General features: G+C 46.9%; 1 protein-coding gene across 3 annotated transcripts; it reads left to right on the top strand.

Moving 5' to 3' along the window:
- Positions 1 to 10,319: 10,319 nt before the first annotated feature.
- LOC127770991 (trihelix transcription factor GTL1-like) lies at positions 10,320 to 14,729 on the top strand. 3 transcript variants are annotated; one of them, XM_052296767.1, is made up of 3 exons: positions 10,320 to 11,454; positions 12,350 to 13,910; positions 14,027 to 14,189. In XM_052296767.1, exons 1-3 carry the CDS (start codon positions 11,057 to 11,059, stop codon positions 14,036 to 14,038), a joined length of 1,971 nt encoding a protein of 656 aa, XP_052152727.1. In that variant the 5' UTR covers positions 10,320 to 11,056; the 3' UTR covers positions 14,039 to 14,189. The 3 variants fall into 3 exon arrangements, with proteins under 3 accessions (XP_052152727.1, XP_052152725.1, XP_052152726.1); XM_052296765.1 differs by having other exon boundaries at positions 10,323 to 11,454; positions 13,996 to 14,729; XM_052296766.1 differs by having other exon boundaries at positions 10,328 to 11,454; positions 14,023 to 14,729.
- The last annotated feature ends 1,636 nt before the right edge of the window (positions 14,730 to 16,365 follow it).

Genomic DNA, 16,365 nt, shown 5'->3' with positions numbered 1-16,365 from the left:
TATATTACGATGACACTTGTATTTTTTCTTTTAAATTTTTCCAATGGCAAAGAGAACATCAAGATGGCAGTTTGCGCGACTTCGTTGTCGAGTTCAGAAAACGACGTTCGAATAATGATTTGAGTAGCATTGATTTTTGGCAAACTTTTAGACCATCTGAGCGTCAACTTAGAATATGGAAAAGGCGCTACTCAATTGTCCCTTACACAGGAATGCCTTCTCCTCTCAATGTCATTTTTCCTTCTTCTTTTCCTTTTTAAACAGGGAATCAGATGTAATTTGTCATGTTATCTTCAATAAAACTTCTTCCGAATACTTTTCTGATTCAAGATAACTAAGGTAGAGAATTGTTCGAAAAGTTCCAAACTTCTCACCTTTTGAAGTAGTGACGAGGTCGAAACCACGCTTTACCTCATCGCGTGAATTTTCCACTTTTTGCTCGAATCGGACAAGAGTGTTCGAGCGTTTTATCGATAGGTTTTCGGACGAAGGTAAAATCTGTTCAAAAACCGCCGTCCTCCTTACCTTTCAAAGAAGTGACGAGGTCGAAAACACGCTTTACCTCGTCGCGTGGATTTTCCACTTTTCGCTCGAATCAGATAAGAGTGTTCGAGCGTTTTATCGTTAGGTTTTCGGACGAAGGTAAAATCTGTTCGAAAACCGCCGTCCTCCTTACCTTTCAAAGAAGTGACAAGGTCGAAAACACGCTTTACCTCGTCGTTGGATTTTCCACTTTTTGCTCGAATCGGATAAGAGTGTTCGAGCCTTTTATCGTTAGGTTTTCGGACGAAGGTTAAATCTTGGCGCGTAGGATTTACTCGATTGTTATCGAGTTTAGCTTTTCTCCGAAGCATGCGGAGTGTTTTCTCGATTTGCTATCGAGTTTGATTTTCCTCTCTGAAGCGTGCGGAGTGTTTACTCGATTTGCTATCGAGTTTGATTTTCCTCTCCGAAGCGTGCGGAGTGTTTTCTCGATTTTCTATCAAGTTTGATTTTCCTCTCCGAAGCGTGCGGAGGATTTTCTCGATTTGCTATCGAGTTTGATTTTCTCTCCGAAGCGTGCAGAGTGTTTACTCGATTTGCTATCGAGTTTGATTTTCCTCTCCGAAGTGTGCGGAGGATTTTCTCAATTTGCTATCGAGTTTGATTTTTCTCTCCGAAGCGTGCGGAGTGTTTACTCGATTTGCTATCGAGTTTGATTTTCCTCTCCGAAGCGTGTGGAGGATTTTCTCGATTTGCTATCGAGTTTGATTTTTCTCTCCGAAGCGTGCAGAGTGTTTACTCGATTCACAAACACACAAGACAAGTTTTTTATACAGGTTCGGGCCTCCATTATGGATAACAACCCTACGTCCTGTTTATATGTATTAACATCGAGAAGGCAACAAAATTTTACAAGGTGGTCGGTGTTGTACACTTCGAGCAACATGTTTTCCTTTTTTTTCTCTTCTTTTTTTTCTTTTCTTATTTTTTTTCTGTTCTTCTTTTTTTTTATTTTTTTCTTTTCTTCTTTTTTTTACACATAGAATTTCTTCAAGGAAATAGCATTCCAAGTGTGCTTTAACTCTTCTCCATCGAGGTGTGCCAGCTTGTATGCTCCTGTTTCTAACTTCCTTTTTACTATGAATGGTCCTTCCCATTTCGATTCCAACTTTTCAACAGCCACTTCATTGAGTGTTTTCTTGAGGACCAAATCACCTTCTTCTATTTGCCTGATTTTCACTTTTTTGTTGTAATAGCTTTTGGTTCCTTCTGTGCTTTGTGCCATTTTTTCTAATGCTTCCACTCTTATCTCGTCTAGCATTTCCAAGGTGATTTCCCTTCCTTCCTCGTCTTTTTGATCAAACACAACTCAAGGTGAATTCGCTCCCACCTCGCTTGGTGTCATTGCCTCATCTCCATATACTAGCCTGAATGGAGTCATGCCAGTTGATCGAACAACTGTCGTTCTTAAAGCCCAAAGGACTGACAATAGATCTTCTGGCCATTTTCCTTTGGTAGAACCTTCCAGCCTTTTCTTTATAGCTTCTACTATTTTCCCATTTGCTCTTTCAACGGCGCCATTTGTTTGAGGGTGACCCACAGAAGCAAAGTTGATTTGCAAGTTAAGACCTTTGCACATATCTTTGAATTTCCCTGACTCAAATTGTTTTCCATTATCACACACTATCTCCTTGGGTATTCCAAATCGGCATATAATGTTCTTCCAAATGAATTTTTGTACCGAAGCAGATGTGATTCGTGCTACTGCCTTTGCTTCAATCCACCTTGAGAAATACTCAATTGTCACAATGACAAAACGTAAATCTCCTTTTGCTCTTGGTAAAGGACCTACTATATCTATTCCCCATATGTAAAATAGCCAAACCGGGGGAATTGGTTGCAACTCTCTTGGTGGTGCTTTTGACGTTGCACCAAATTTTTGGCATGCCTTACATGTCTTAATGTACTTCTCTGTGTCCTTGATGATCGTGGGCCAATATACTCCTTGTCTTATCACCTTCGATGCAACTGATCTTGGTGCTTGATGGGCTCCGGACAACCCTTCATGTATTTCTACCACCATTCTCATCCCTTCTTCTCTTGTTACACATTTTAGCAAAGGGGCAGTGACTCCGCTCTTGTACAGCTGCCCTTCTATCACCTTGTACTTCCTTGACATTAACTGTATTCTTCTTGCTTCTTCTTCCTTTTCTGGAAGTTGTTCACTAACCAGATACTTCAGAATTGGCTCTCTCCAATCTATCTCGCATTGTATGTTTGCCACTTCTCTTTTCTCATAACTTGGTTGAATTAACACATCAAAGAATGAATTTTCCAATGGTTGGCCTGTGGCAGTTGCTTTTGCAAGCTCATCGGCTTCCCCATTTTCTTCTCTTGTTATAGCTTTTACTGTTATCTCAAGGAAGTGTTTTTCATTCAGCCTTGCTTCTTCCAAGTACTTTGTCATTGTCTCTTCTTTTGCTTCAAATGTCTTGGAAAAGTGACCTGCCACCAGCTTTGAATCGGTTTTGATTATCAATCGTCGAGCCCCTAGTGCTCTTGCCTTTCTCATGGCTAATAAAACTCCTTTGTATTCTGTTGTGTTGTTTGTTGATGGGAAAACTAGCTTTGCAGAATATTTGAGTGTTTGCTTCATCGGTGTTTTTACAACCGCTGCTGCCCCTGCACCAGTGGCATTGTATGCTCCATCAGAGTATACTATCCATGGTTTTTCATCTTCTTCCTTTTGGTCCACCTCATTGGGAGTCCATTTTGCCAAAAAATCCGCCAGAACTTGTGACTTTATAGCTGTTCTCGAGGTATACTTCAAATCAAATGGTAGAAGTTCCATTGCCCATTTTGCAATCCTTCCTGCTACCTCCTTGTTTGTCAATACCTCTCCTATCGGGTATGCTAACGGTATGGTTATCTCATGTGATAAGAAGTAATGCCTCAACTTTCTTGAAGCCATCACAATTGCATAAATCAACTTTTCCACTTCTGTGTACCTTGTCTTTGGCCCTTGTAAAGCTTCTGATACGAAGTAAACTGGCATCTGCTTGTTTTCTTTCTCTTGCACTAAGACTGCGCTTACTGTCACTGGTGTTGCCGCTACATACATTAGCAAAGGTTGACCTTTCTGTGGACTTGCTAAAGTTGGCATATTCTGTATGTATGTCTTCAAATCATCAAAAGCTTTCTAACACTCGACTGTCCACTCAAATGAGTTTGCCCCTCTTAGGGTTTTGAAAAATGGCAAGCCTTTCTCTGCAGATTTAGAAAGAAATCTGCTCAAAGAAGCCATTCTCCCTGTTAGCCTTTGCATTTCCCTTGTGTTTTTTGGTGGCTCCATTTGGTGAATCGCTGCAATCTTGTCAGGATTTGCTTCTATGCCTCTCTTGGACACTAAGAAACCAAGCAACTTTCCTGCTCCTACCCCTAAAACACACTTTTCCGGGTTAAGCTTGACTGAATATTTTCTTAAGTTCTCGAATGTTTCCTGTAGGTCTTTGCCATGACTAAACGCCTGTTTTCTTTTCACCACAATGTCATCTACATAAGCTTCTACATTGCGGCCTAACTGCTTTGCCAATACCTTGCCTATTAACCTTGCAAAAGTTGCTCCTGCATTCTTTAAGCCAAATGGCATTCGAATGAAACAGTAAGTTCCAAACGGAGTGATGAACGATGTTTTCTCTTCATCTTCCTTCATCATAAAGACTTGATGATAACCGGAGTATGCATCTAAGAAACTCATCAACTCGCAGCCAGCTGTAGCATCTACTAACTGGTCTATTCTTGGCAATGGGAAGTCATCTTTTGGGCATGCTTTGTTGAGATCTGTAAAGTCAATGCACATTCTCCACTTTCCATTTGCCTTCTTCACCAGGACTGGATTAGCCAACCATTCAGGATGCATCACTTCTCTTATCACTTTTGTTTTGAGCAATTTCTCAAGCTCCACTTTTGTTGCTTGCTGCCTGTCTGTTGACATTCTTCTTAACTTTTGCTTTTTTGGCTTGTACCCTTGCTTGATTGCCAAGTTATGTTCGATCAGGCTTCTATCTACCCCTTTCAGTTCTTCTGGTGACCAAGCAAAGACATCCATATTGCTTTTCACTACTTTCAAGATTTCCTCCTCAACATGCTTTTCCAGATTTTCTCCTAACAAAATGTATATTCCAGGATCATCATCATCTAACTGTACATTCCTAGTTTTCCCTTCAGGAACTGGTTTCTACAACTTAGAGTATTCTCCATGCTTTTGATCAACGACATGGACTCCTTTGACATTTGGCGTTCCCTAAAGCTCAAACTTTCTTGCCGCCAACTGGCCACCTCGGACTGTTATCACACCTCTTGGTCCAGGAAGTTTCATGCATATATAATTGTGATGTATTATTGCCTTGAAGATATTGATTGTTGATCTTCCGAGTATCGCATTATACTGATACGGCATGTCTACCACATCAAACACTATTTCCTCTTTCCTTGCATTGTTGCCTTTCCCAAAAACCACTTGCAAAGGTATTTTCCCAATTGCATGTACTTGTTGTCCACCAAAACCTTGCAGAGGCACTCCTGCACTTGTCAATCTGTCTTCGGGTATTTGCATCTTTTTGAAAGCATCATAGAATAACACATCCGCTAAGCTTCCTCCATCAACCAAAACTCTTTGAACTTCGCATTGTGCTATTTCCACTGAGATCACCAAAGGGTCTTGGTGGGGGAAAAGTATTCCTTCCGCATCTTCAGGCCCAAAGGAAATTACTGTCTTCGAATGAACTGGTGGATTTGACTGATAGCTTGTCCCTACATGATTTACTTGTCTCACATATGCTTTTCTTTGTCTTTTTGACTCAATTCCCAAGGAAGAGCCTCCTGTTATGGCATTTATCACCCTTTTTGGAGCTTCTTCGATTGCTTCTATTTTCATGACTTGTGGTGCTTCTATAGCATTTTGCCCTCGCTGATCTCGGGCCCCCTCATACTTGTTCTCATATCGACTGACATGTTTTTCCACTAAGTAAGCCATATGCCTACATTCCTCAGTGGAATGGCCTCCTGGACCATGAATTTGGCAAAACTTGCTATAGCATTCTTCCGTAGAATGACCACCTGGACCATGTGCTTTACAAAACTTACTATGATCAAGCTGATATTATATTCCTCCGCTTCTGTCATTATTCCACCATTGTCCTCTACCTCTGCCAGAATTCCACCATTGTCCTCGACCTCTTGCAGACTGCCTCCAATTGTTTCTTCCTCCACGAGTGTTTTCCCATTGTCTCTTCTCTTTTCCTTCTCCATTATTTGAGTCATCTCCAATGAAGTTTACTTGTTTTTTCTGTTCTTGCTTGTAATCGTTCTTGAATTTTTTTTCCATGGTTTTGCAGTGTTTTCTGCTTTTTGTTCTTCCCCCAAAGAAACTTGCTTGTTCTTCGTCTGCTTCTTTCCCAACAATGCAGCCTCTTCTGCTTGCACCCTTAGCTCATCTTCTTCTCCTCTTGCAAAACTTTCCATTCTTTCAAATAGGTCCTTTGCTGTCTTTGGCCTATTCCTTGCAAGATCGAAACGGAGAGGGTCAGGCAACAAAGCTCTTTTTGCTGATGCTATGAGCATTTCATCATCTACCTGCCTGATCTGACACCTTATTCTTGAAAATTTTACCATAAAACTTCTCAAGGTTTCTCCCGGCATCTGCTTCATGGCGTATAGGTCATCTGATTCTTTTGGCTCTTCATATACATCAATGAAACCTGCTCGAAAAGTATCTCTCATATGCTCCCACGAGTAGATTGTCATAGGTGGAATGGTGGTATACCACGACAATGCCACTCCTTCTAGCATAGTTGGAAGTATCTTTCCTTTCGTTGTGTCATCTCCTCCGGCCGCTTCTACCGCCGTCTCATAGACCCTCAAATATTCATTTGGATCTGTATCACCTTTGTACTTTGTGATGTATGATAACTTGAAATGTATTGGTCAAGGTGCCATTTGCAGATTTTGGCTCAAGGGGCTCTGGGTATCGATTGCTCTCGCTGGTTGAAAATAGGATTGTGCTAATGCGAATTGGCCTATGTGGTTGGGAAATTGGGTGGCAAACTGGGTTATGTTTGGATTGGGCATTTGTGGAATGTAGTATTGCTCTTGTGTTGTTTCTGGTTGTTGTGAGTGAAAAAAGGGAAAGGCTTGATGCTGTTGGTTAGGGTTTTGCATTGTCTGATCATGTGATGCTTGCATGTAAGGTATATTGGCTTGGCGTGTTTGTACTTGAGGGATTTGAATATGTGGAATTTGCATTTGTGGAATGTTAGTTTGGGTTTGGGGGATTTGGTTTTGAGGAAAATGGGTCTGGTTGTAAAATTGTGGTTGTATGAGCTGTTGGGTTTGAATGGAAGGTAGATTTTGAGTAGTTTGCAAGGTTTGAGTGGATTGCGGAATTTGGGTGGAAAGTTGGTTTTGAACGGATTGTGGGATTTGAGTGGGAAGTTGGTTTTGAGGAACTTCTTGCGTTGACTTATCAACTGGAGCATTCCCTACTTGGGGATTCTATTTTTCCACATTTCCAACATTTCTTTGGATCTCTTTCCCGACTTGATTCGGTTGACCTTCATCAGTGTTTAATGTCTCTGCCTCTCTGCCAGATCCTCCTGCTCCCATGGTTTGATCATGCAAAGCTTGAAGCCTTTGCAATTTTCTTTGCAGTTCTTCATATTGTTCTTTGTTCACCATAACAGCCCCTTGTGCTTGCACCATCTCGGCAAGCTCTACTTCACTTGGCGGGTTTTCTCTTGTTTCCTCTCTTGTTGGACCGACAGTATTTCCGCCTGGCATTGCTTTCTCCACTCTGGTTTGTGTTGATTGTCCAGTTATCTCTTCCCACTCTTTCAAGTGCTGCTGCTGCGCTTGCAAAAGTGTCAGTGTAGCGGATTGGCACTGACTTTTGCCTTTGGGAACGTTTCATTTACTATTCAAGCCCACTCCAAGGAGACTACACGTCCCCACGGACGGCGCCACTGTCGTGACCCAAGGTCACGGACAAGATTGGGGATAGACGGGAAAACACCCTTTTCCCACCTATCCTGAGAAATGAGCCCGAATACCAAATGAACACACACACTAAGTGACAAGACTTTTAGTATTCCGAGATATCTTGCCTGCTACAGGCTTTTTGTCTGCTTTATATAGTTCACAGCTTTACATGTGAGATTACAATTGCGACCTTTGTTGGGCCCACATGAAATTACAATCATGCCCTTGCTATATCAGCTAACCCTAAGGGCATTTTGGTACATTATGGAGGTCATTATAGTCTTTTGGTGCTAGCTGGATGAAGTGGTTGAGTGGTCCTCGGGAATATTCTCTTGGCATCTTTGTTGTCCAAATTGCCTTCTTCATGATCAAGAGTCTTTTCCACCACCATGGGTCTTCTCCTCGACCGAGGGTCTTTTCCACCACCATGGGTCTTTTCCATGGCAAATAGTCTTTTCCAGCTCGACCACCCTTTCCGACTTATCCGGTAGCTGACCTGTTGTTAACTCAGGAAATACTCAAAACGGATAATGAGATTTAGTGACAAGAATGTACTCGAACGGTATTTTCCGACTCGAATAGTGTTTTCCAATTCGAACAGCGTTTTACCGTTTCCCTGTTCGAATGACCATTTGCCACTCGGATACTATTCTAACTCAATCTCTTCCTCTACAGTGTTTTGGGAAGAATATAGAGGAGCGGTGGTAACCCCCTGCTACAACAAAATATTATGATATTTTTATAAATCTAATTAAATTTAAAAAATTTTATAGGAAAGTCAAAACGATTCAGAATAAAACGGAGGAAGTACTATAGTTGAAAGTATTACTATATCATTTCCGCTCTTCCAAGCTGACAAGCAATTGCGTCTCAACACTCAACAGGCCCTTGTTTTTGCGCTGCCCCGAGAATTCAGGCTCCTTTTCTCTCTCTCTTTTTTTTCTCTTTTTTTGTCAAGGCCATAGAAGCATATGCTTGAAAGAGCAACAACTACTGTTATGAATTCTAGTTCTAGCTTGTCTAGTAGTATACTAATTAACGAACAGCACGTAAAATATACATCTTCCAGTCAAACTAGTAGCTTGATTAACATCGATTGAGTTACCTATCAGTTAGATCGCGTATATTGCACTATCCTGTTTAGCTGAGTAAACGGTAAGCTGGATTAAACAAGCAGCCCACGCTACTATAATATTTTAGTTTATATTGCGTTAGTTAGCCAATGATTAGTTTGTCGACCTGGTATGGCGTGAAAATTTCAACCAATCGTACATAATTTTTGTTCGGTTTATCCTGGCTCTTCTACAATAATTGTTGACGACACAGCATATTTTGTATAAATGTATTATATCTTGTATACATGCATCCGCCAATAAATCCCATTTGAAGCTAGATGGATACAAAAATATACAATTAATCTGATACGTGACAGATTTGTAGACATGATTAATTGTTGACATGTGAACTCTAGGACTGGACGTTTCCAAAGGAATCTGAAAAAACAAGCAGTTGCTAGCGGTGGGCCGCGGGTGGTATTTTAATTTACCGTATTAGCATACCCCAGCTGGTGCCGTCGTACACTACCTGCATACTCCTAAATGCAGATACGTACAGATCAAGTGCACGCAAAAATAAACTAAAGGATAATTTGCCCATGTAATTTTTTTCAGATAAAAGTCTCGCGCGGTCGGCATGTGTCTGTATATACTCCGATGCATGGGCGATTTACTCGGATGAACACCGTGGGCCTACAGGTACCGGCCCACCACCAACCACGTTGTACCGCGGTGTTCACCTCAATCAGAACAGTCCACTTTCGCAAGGGACCCGTGCATTAGGGAGAGGTCTCCCGTTTCAAGCCGTTAGCCTCTCCCACTCCCGTACGTTTCTGTGCGTTTTCAATTTCTTGTGATCCATTGGTTTATCGTGTTGGGAGATATTTATACGCTCCGTGCGTCCAGGCACCGATATTACAGCGTATGAGGATCGAGATGCATGGTTAATAATGATCATCCATGCAAAGGTAAAAGGTTCGTGCATGCAAGGTATTGCAACTGCCACCATGCCAAACCTGACGAACCAATGCTTCTTGTGCATATTCCTAGATGTGTCGGTCTGATATAGCCTGATAGAGTAAAAAAAAAAAATGAGGTCCTGGAGAGATGATTAAATTCGTGCAGTTACTAGCCAACACAGTCGGGCCGGGTAGGCCGAGGACACCCACCGTGGCACGACGCGGGCGCGCGCGCGCGGCGAGTAAATATATAGGCGGCGCCGCCGTCTGGTTCTCCCCGGAACGGAGGCCTCTCGCGCGCAACGGACGTCGTCGTGGCTCTTCAACGTTGGGATATATATGTCCATGCACACGCGGCTCCGGTCATTCTATCTCCATCGCCCGCGCGCACGGGCTGCACGCGCGCGCGACGGCCGCGCACCCCGTGCATGCCGCGCGCGTGAGGAGGGTAGGGTAGCGTGGCCGCGCGCCGTGTTCCGACTTCCGACGCGCGGCGCGCGCGATGTCAGCGCGGCCCAGTTGTCCCCGGGCGCGGGCGCCACGTCGTCTGGCCGCCGGATACGTGTCCGGTGAACCGAGCGAGAGACTCTCCTCATCTCATTCCGTTTCACCGCTGCGGCTGCATCTGCATGCATGCGCAGCCCACACCGTACCCGCGCTGTTTTGTCCCCATGCCCCCCGCTCTCATAAATCTCAGCATGCCTATCGCCATGGACCCCCACAGGGGAGGCTATAAAAACACGGCACGGTCCCTGTAACAAACAGTGAGTACCCTTCCTCCCTGCAGCCGCATACACGCGGTACATGAGTTGCGGTCAGTAATTCGATCGGCTGTCGTTGGGAGATCGGGAAGAGTCGTCGCCGTAGCAGGGTAGTGAGGGTGTATACGCGCATACACATACACATCCACCAGCCCTTCCTTTTGTAGGCGCTCCCTGATTACTTTCTCTCTCTTCCTTGGACTGGCCTCCTCCCTCTCCATCCCCCACCATCTTTCCTTCTTTCTTTCTCCTTTGGACCCTTTCCAGTTGTCCACGCTCCCATCTTTTTCACCATCTCCTCCCATCTCCCCTCCCCTCCCCTCATCCGGCGTCCCACCCTGCCCGCCCTTGGCCACCCGGAGTCCCCTTCCCTACTTGTACCAGCCCTTCTTTTCCAATTTCATCCTCTCCCTCCAATTCTACTACTCCCATCGCCACAGTCGCCACCCTCCCTCCCTCTCTCTCTCGCCGCCCACACCGCCACACTCCACTCGGTGTGTGGGAGGGAGAGGGGAAGAGGAGGCCGGCTGCTTGCTTGCTTGCTAGCTAGCTAGAATTGCCTACAATTCAGTACCGCTGCTTCCCCAATTGCTCTACTGGTTGCTTGTACAGCTCTACAAGTACGCAATTCAAGGTGGGGGAGGGAGCCAAGCCGGCCGGCCATACTAGTTCTCGCCTCCCGAGCTCTGGTGGTCTCTCCTCCTCCAGCTGGTGGGCGTTCAGGGCGGAGAAGTAGAGGCGGCGGTGCCGTGGGGCGGCGCCCATGCAGCAGCACCAGGGTGGCGGGTCCCAGTACGGGGCCGTGCCGCCGGACATGGGGCCGTTCTCGCCGACGCATCATGCTTCGGCGCCGGCCCCCCTGCCTATGAGCAGCCGGCCACCGCCGGCGGCGTTGTCTCAGCCACCGCCGCCGCAGCAGCAGCAGCAACCGAGGACGAGCTACGACGAGCTGGCCGCCGCGACCAGCGCCGGCGCGGGCGGCTTCCCCGACGACGACATGCTGGGCGACGCCGGCGGCAGCGGCGGCGGCGGTGGGTCGGGAGCGGCCGGCAACCGGTGGCCGCGGGAGGAGACTCTAGCCCTCATCAGGATCCGGTCGGAGATGGACGCCACCTTCCGCGACGCCACCCTCAAGGGTCCCCTCTGGGAGGAGGTCTCCAGGTAAGAGAGAGACACACACAGTGTGCATGCATGTGCGAGCATGGATGAGAGAGAGAGAGGGGGAGGGAGAACGAATCCCAAACACATTCGCAGTTGAGCAGCACAAGAATCCTTCCTTCCGTTCCTCGGGCATAATTTTTCCCTGCAGAAAGCGGCTAACGGTTTCGTGGAATTTAGCACTCGTCCCACATGAAATGATGGATAATTATCCAGTTACTGCCCCCAAATTCTCCAAAATTTCCAATTTCTCTCCCAACTCTAATCAAATACTTCTCGGTTTCTGCGAGACGGGGGAGGCAGGGAGTAGGTGTAGGTAGGATGATGATAAGAATCTGCGCGCCTGGGGATCGTACCACGGTGTGAGTGCTAGCGCAGGCAGGCAGCAGCTGCTGCCGCTTCAGTCTGCCACACTGTCGTTTTTTTGCTTTCATGGTTTCCAGTTTTTGGGAAAAGAAGGAAGGCAGCCTTTTGCTCCCATCCCAATGCGGCATCATCTTAATTTAAGCATTTCACTCCCCATCTTCACTCTCATTTTTTTTTCACTGCCATCAACTTCATCACATCGATCTCCTCCTGATCCCTAAAAAGACGAGACGGCCTGTGATTAACTAATCTCCCTTCTGCATATACAGCACCCTCCTCCTTGCCTCCTCTTCGCCATTGTCCTAATTCCCATCTCCTTGTCCCTTTCTCCCCGGGAGAAAAACCACTCATACGCAGTCGGCCAAGCACTTGATGCTTACTATGCCTCTGCGTTAGATGCTTCTCCTGCCCGTAGTAAGCGCTGCCATCATTTAATCCCCGATGTTATTTCAATCTTTGGTTGCACGCAAGTGTGAAGCGGCCGGCGGCTGACAGCAAAGCTTGGGTCTTTTGTCGCTCTCGTGTCTTTCAGGAAGCTCGCGGAGTTGGGCTACAAGAGAAGCGCCAAGAAGTGCAAGGAGAAGTTTGAGAACGTCCACAAGTACTACAAGCGCACCAAGGAAGGGCGCGCCGGGAGGCAGGACGGCAAGAGCTACCGCTTCTTCACTGAGCTGGAGGCGTTGCATGCCGCTGCGCCGCAGACGCCCCAGCCGCAGCAGCAGCAGCAGCAGCAGTTGCCGCCGGTTACAAGCAGCGCACCCGCGATGCACGCCTTCGCGCCGCCGGTTCCCGCGCCACCGCCGATGAGCGCAATGCCACCGCCGCCGGGGCCGATCCAGCCGGCCCCGATATCTTCTGCGGCTCCCGCGGTGCCCCTGGAGCTGCCGCCGCAGCCGCCCATCAACCTGCAAGGCTTAAGCTTCTCGTCCATGTCGGGGTCCGAGTCGGACGATGAGTCTGAAGACGACGAGATGACGGCGGAGACCGGCGGCAGCCAGGACCGCCTCGGCAAGCGCAAGCGAGGCGCCGGCGGCAAAAGGCTGGCGACTTTCTTCGAGGGGCTCATCAAGCAAGTCGTCGACAGGCAGGAGGAGATGCAGCGGCGGTTTCTGGAGACTATGGAGAAGCGAGAGGCGGAGCGCACGGCGCGGGAGGAGGCGTGGCGCAGGCAGGAGGTGGCCCGCCTCAACCGCGAGCAGGAGCAGCTCGCCCAGGAGCGCGCCGCGGCGGCCTCCCGCGACGCCGCCATCATCTCCTTCCTCCAACGCATCGGCGGTCAGTCCGTACAGGTCCCACCCGCCGCCACCGTCATCCAGATGCCCACACCGGTGCAGCTCCAGACCCCTCCGCCGGTCAAGCAACCTGCCAGGCAGCACCAGCCACAGCCAACGCCGCCGCCGCCGCAGGCGGCGCCAATCCCGGCCGCGCCCCTCCAGCAGCAACCGCCGCAGCCGCAGCACAAGGAGACGATTCACCACGAGGCAGTGACGCCGCGCAGCGCGCCACCGACGTCCGGCTCATCACTCGAGCTGGTGCCCGCGGCGGAGCAGCACGTCGAGAGCGGGCTAGGAGGAGGGGAGGGCGGGTCGGCGTCGTCGTCGCGGTGGCCCAAGACGGAGGTGCAGGCACTCATACAGCTGCGCATGGAGCTCGATATGCGCTACCAGGAGACCGGGCCGAAGGGCCCGCTCTGGGAGGAGATCTCGTCGGGGATGCGGCGGCTGGGGTACAACCGGAGCTCGAAGCGGTGCAAGGAGAAGTGGGAGAACATCAACAAGTACTTCAAGAAGGTGAAGGAGAGCAACAAGAAGCGGCCCGAGGACTCCAAGACATGCCCGTACTTCCACCAGCTCGACGTCATCTACCGCAGGAAGCACCTCACCGGCGGTGGCGGCGGCGGCGCTTCCGCGGCCAATGTCGCCGCCACGGCAATCGAGCACCAGAACCCGAACCGGCACGAGATAGAGGGGAAGAACATAAACGACAACGACAAGAGGAAGAACGGCGGAGGCGGCGGCGCGCAGGTGCCCACCAGCAATGGCGACACGGCACCGACCACGGCCACGTTCGACGTCAATAGCGGCATGAAGAAGGTAATCTCAATTCTCGCATAGTACTCTCCATCCAACCAATTTCTGCTAGCGTTTCAAGCTCAATATGCGAATGTTCGTGCGGAAGCTAACCGGAAATCCGCTTGCCGTGAAGCCAGAAGACATTGTGAGGGAGCTGAGCGAGCAGCCGCCCCGGGAGTTCACAACGGACGAGACCGACAGTGACGACATGGGCGATGACTACACCGACGACGGCGAGGAAGGCGAGGACGACGGCAAAATGCAGTACAGGATACAGTTCCAGAGGCCGAACCCGGGCGGCGCCAACACCGCACCTCCGCCGGCGACAACCCCGGCGTCCGCGGTGCCAACCTCGACTCCGACGAGCACCTTCCTCGCCATGGTTCAATAGGTGCGCGAACGATGCATCACCAAGTACGTACTTGTTCAAAGAAAAAAAGAAAATCAAAGCATCGCCATCACCATCGCATCCTCTCACTACACCACCACCAACACAAACACCATGCATGCATCAGCAATCAGCAACCACTCTCCTTCACCTTGTAATTCTCCCGTGCCATTCCATTATTTATTGATTTCTCTGTGTAATAAGAGCCCTCCCTGATCTCACCTTAACCCGAGGAAGCAGAGGGGGTGGTAGAGAAAATGAGTCCGGGTAACTTTATCTCTATAGGTCACCTCGTCGTGGTAAAGGAAGAATTGTACATCGATGTAACAGTCCCTGATGTCTCTGTTTTTTTTTCTCTCTCTCTTTTTCTCCTTCCCCTCCGGCGACGGCGGTATACAAGTTTGTATACGGGTATACAACAATTACATACATTTCCAGCAATTTGGAGCAGAGGTCAGAAGGTGTCTTGTTTTTGTTTCTTTTCTTTCTTTGCCGTGGGGAATTTTGTCTCCTTTTAACCCGTTTTTTTGCAGTGGTATAAAACGTTGTTACTGTGCACATTGTGTGGTTACTCTTCGTATACTTTGCATTTTTGCTCATTGTCTCTGCAATTAATGTAGAGATTTTTGTGTACTCTAGCTTGGTTTTGCCTTCCTACTGAGAAGCTATTTAATTAAGCATCACATGCATGCATCCCAAAATGACTGCAGAAATTTACCAGGGGGATATAGTATTATAGTACTACTACTTGCAGGGTTAATATAAAAAATGGAATGCTTACTATATAATCAATACCATAACCTTTGTTGCTTTTTTGCACTTGTTTTTTTTCCCCAGCGGGATCAGTTGACAATTCAATAGTTTCTTTTGCCAGCTCTACCATCAGTCGTCGCTTCACATGATACAGTCTTTAATAGTCAGTCCAAGAATTGTAGAATTATTCTGTAGTCATACTGTAGTTGTTCTGATGATATAACTAGAGCCTAGATCGAAGGGATATAAGCACATCACTGTTGCTGTGAGCATGCTGCAGGCATCAGGGAAAACTATATCCTGTAAGAAAAAATATACTTCAAAACAGAAATAGGAGCAAATCTAAATCCATCAATATTTTTTCTAGTAGAATTAATCATTCAACTAGTATTTTTCTTGACTGAATAGAACAAAATTCTATGAATGAGCCATGTGAAATTAATGGTACCAAATATGTTACGAAGGATATCTTACCAAAGTTAAATGTGTGCAGCCTTAGCGTGTGCTAGGGAGCTCAATATCAGGTGTGTGAATGTGATATGCACATGTATTGATAAGCATATGCTATATGTGTGTATATCTTCCGACTAAGAAAAAAGATAAATTGACAGTCTTTGTAAAAAAGAGATAGGGGTAGCAGCATTCTTCTTATGAGTAGAGGGTACTGTAGATGGTAAGAATCAATTTATTTTGGATTGAGTAAGTACGCATTTTGGTCCTCATCACTGAACTGGAAATATAGAAATTTGATGTAGAAATGGACAATCATGATTTTTTTTTAACCGCTCAACTTACTGCTAGTAGTGTTAAATAAATAAGTTTATTTCGGGATGGAAGAGTACACCTTTTAGAAACTTAAGAAAATTTATATATCCAAGTAGTACTACTCCGTAATTTTCTCTAGGCCAAAGGACACCGAGACAAGATGTGATGTGCATGTCGGCACGTGTCAGGCTGACCCACGTCCCGTTGAGGCAGTTTACACTTTAGCCCTCATAAACTTGTTTGTTCCAGAGAGGGCCCATCGCAGACAAGGGAAGGGGACCGCTACTGTAAATCACAAGTCTGTTCGGCGTTTGCTCCTCGATGCATTGAACGCCAACATAAACAGACGAAAATTAACAGTAGCATCAGATCATATTTCAGGTATTAATTTTGGCACATCACCAATTGGAACGCGTACATACTTCCTGGACATACGTGGTATTTTCGTTCTTCCAGTACAAGTATACTTTCTTCTCCAAAAAAAACACATTTTAAATGTGGATTTCATACATAAACACAATAGATCTAATCGGGTTTGTCTATATTATTGTACAAGGTTGTGTCACATTT

The sequence above is a fragment of the Oryza glaberrima genome, chromosome 4 (genome assembly GCF_000147395.1).
Source record: "Oryza glaberrima chromosome 4, OglaRS2, whole genome shotgun sequence".
NCBI lineage: Eukaryota > Viridiplantae > Streptophyta > Magnoliopsida > Poales > Poaceae > Oryza > Oryza glaberrima.
This window is presented reverse-complemented; position numbering and strand designations above follow the sequence as displayed.

Coding starts and splice junctions, on each gene's coding strand:
- LOC127770991 (XM_052296765.1), top strand. CDS start 11,057: ATGCAGCAGCACCAGGGTGGCGGGTCCCAGTACGGGGCCGTGCCGCCG. Junction 11,455..12,349: donor CTCTGGGAGGAGGTCTCCAG/GTAAGAGAGAGA, acceptor CGTGTCTTTCAG/GAAGCTCGCGGAGTTGGGCT. Junction 13,911..13,995: donor TCAATAGCGGCATGAAGAAG/GTAATCTCAATT, acceptor TTCGTGCGGAAG/CTAACCGGAAATCCGCTTGC.